Below are 2,712 nucleotides of genomic sequence, written 5' to 3'. Positions count from 1 at the left end.
TTTTTTTCCTTTTAGATACTGTTGCTTGCTTTCAATGTCCTGATGATCAATATGCAAACCATAAGAAAGATGGATGCAACATGAAAACAATTAGCTTCTTATCTTATGAAGAACCTTTAGGACTCAGTTTAGCCACTATTGCTACTTTATTTTTCCTCACTACAATATGGGTGTTGGGAATATTTATTAAGCACAAAGACAGTCCTATTGTGAAAGCCAACAACCGGGATCTCACCTACACTCTCCTCATCTCCCTTCTGCTTTGCTTCTTCTGCTCTTTGCTCTTTATTGGACAACCTGGGAGAGTAAACTGTCTCCTCAGACAGTCTGCATTTGGTCTCACCTTCTCATTGTCCATCTCTTGTGTGTTGGCCAAAACGATCCTTGTTTCTCTTGCCTTCAAGGCCACCAAGCCAGGATCTCGGATAAGGACATGGGTGGGGAAAAGACTGGCTGTTTCTATTGTCCTTCTCTGCTCTCTGCTCCAAGCAAGTATCTGTATTGTTTGGATATCCACCTCTCCCCCATTTCCAGAGTTAGACATATACTCAAGAATTGAAGAAATGGTTCTACAATGCAATGAAGGCTCAGTCTTTATGTTTTATTGTGTTCTGAGCTACATGGCTCTCCTTTCACTTGCCAGCTTCATTGTGGCCTTCCAGGCTCGTAAACTTCCTGACAGCTTTAATGAAGCCAAGTTCATCACCTTCAGCATGTTGGCTTTCTGCAGTGTGTGGGTCTCCTTTGTTCCAACGTACCTGAGCACCAGAGGAAAAGCCATGGTGGCTGTGGAAATATTCTCCATTTTGTCTTCTAGTGCTGGGCTTCTAGGATGCATCTTTTTCCCCAAATGTTACATTATTGTATTTAGACCTGATTTAAACAACAGGGATCAACTGATAAGAAGACATGTTTAAAAACCTTTTTGATTATGTTTTTAAGTTGAGAGGAGAAATGTCAAAATTCAATCTTTTAAATATATTCTTATAGGTGTGAAGAGATTGTTTAGCATTGTGATTTACTTGTAGCTCTGAAACCTGAATTTATGAAAAATTCTGTCAAATTATGGTTTTTATCCACAATTTTCAAAGAAGGCTCACAGAACTTAGTGGGTAATACTAATATGTTTTGAGGTAATATTAGCAATTTTCTTTTTTAAAAGGGAAAATTCAAATGTGTGAATTCTAGTTTCAGTAGGCCAATAAATAGATTTCTTTTATAACAAAAAAAGTGGATAAGAATACAATTTTTGCTTTAAGTTTGTTCTTTTTATTTATTATGTTATTAGTTTTTATAAGAAAACAAACATTTTAATAAAATTAATGCATCTATCATCGTGAATAATTATTCCAAGGATTTTACCCCATCTAACTTGACAATTTTCTTTTTGAGTCAGGACAAGATATGAAATTAAGTCATATATGTGGATCTATTAAGAATTTTCTTTTAGTTTTTCCGCTTCCTTTTTACGGGGGTGCATGCTCTCCATCTCTTCCTTTTCTTAGTAGTTTTCAGTAGTCTCTTTTAATATCTGATTGAATCACAATTCACCAAATCCAATAGTCAGGTATTTTATATGGAAACTATGGAAGTATTGTATGGATTTATTATTGATAACATTTGCATAACATGAATATCCCCTATTAAAAAAATAGAAAATCAGATTCCTTTTTATCTCTAAAATTGAACCATTCCTACCCTATGAAAATATTCTGTAGTATTCAGAATATCCATTCAGTCGTCTTGATTCCATCCCGAATGAAGGGATTACAGGGTCATAAAAAGGAAAAAAAAATATCACATAGGTATGTGAATTTAGTTGTCAACGCTGCTAATATCGGATGTTCTTGCTCTGACAACAGATTGAAATGCAGCCATTTTCCTCTTTTGCTTTAGAGTTAGTTGATACTGGGAGGGGGATTGTGGATGAGAGACCAGCTAGTCATAACAATAATAATTCAGCTGTGGGAATCCAAGGATATTGCGCCCAGAGTTGATAAAAATTTGGTGGGCTGGACAGCTGAGAGCAAGCCCGTGCTTCAAGCTAATTGGGGAATGTGATTTATGACTGTTAATTGGAGGAGGGAATTGTGCTTTGTTACTTTGTGCCCAGGGGAGGGGAATTTAGTTTTTGGCTTTAAGTATGTAGTGCCAATACTTAGTTTCTCGAATAAAAGATTCTTTAAGGAAAACAATGCCTCAAAGTTCTTTTGAAGAGTTTCATCTGTCAGAACCATGACATTAGTACTTCAGAATATTAAAACTTTTATCACAGAAGAACGCATGTAAAAAATGGGATCTCAATAGATGTTACCAAAAGCCTTGGATGAAGCAGATTACCTGGATCTTTTTCAGTCAGGATTGAGGCCAAGGTATGGCGAGAAACAGTATTGATTGCATTTTTAATAATAATAATAATAATAATAATAATAATAATAATAATAATAATAATAATAATAATAATAATAATAATAATAATAATAATAATAATAATAATAATAATAATAATAATAATGATCTGAAGCTGTATGGAAAAACATCATCTGAAATAGAATCGCTGCTCAACACTGTCCATATATATAGCCAAGATATTGCAATGGAGTTTGGCTTGGACAAGTGTGCCACACTTACTATCAAACAAGGAAAAATAGTGAGAACTGAAGGAATCAAGATGCCCCACGAAAATAACATTAAGAGTCTGGATGAGGAAGA

The 2,712-nt window shown here is 34.8% G+C and overlaps 2 protein-coding genes across 2 annotated transcripts in view; both read left to right on the top strand.

The window, feature by feature from the left end:
• LOC114923214 (vomeronasal type-2 receptor 26-like) overlaps nucleotides 1–917 on the top strand; it is a 7,838-nt gene extending 6,921 nt beyond the window's left edge. The window contains exon 6 of the mRNA XM_029285893.1: nucleotides 16–917. Coding sequence (XP_029141726.1) covers nucleotides 16–917 — 902 coding nt within the window. The remainder of the gene's footprint in view (nucleotides 1–15) is intronic.
• A 1,390-nt stretch (nucleotides 918–2,307) lies between these two features.
• The window catches only part of LOC114923213 (vomeronasal type-2 receptor 26-like), a 10,581-nt gene continuing 10,176 nt past the window's right edge, over nucleotides 2,308–2,712 (top strand). Inside the window, exon 1 of the mRNA XM_029285892.1 lies at nucleotides 2,308–2,372. Coding sequence (XP_029141725.1) covers nucleotides 2,308–2,372 — 65 coding nt within the window. The remainder of the gene's footprint in view (nucleotides 2,373–2,712) is intronic.

The sequence above is a fragment of the Protobothrops mucrosquamatus genome, unplaced genomic scaffold (genome assembly GCF_001527695.2).
Source record: "Protobothrops mucrosquamatus isolate PMUCROS unplaced genomic scaffold, P.Mucros_1.0 scaffold2438, whole genome shotgun sequence".
In the NCBI taxonomy this organism is placed as follows: Eukaryota; Metazoa; Chordata; class Lepidosauria; order Squamata; family Viperidae; genus Protobothrops; species Protobothrops mucrosquamatus.
This window is presented reverse-complemented; position numbering and strand designations above follow the sequence as displayed.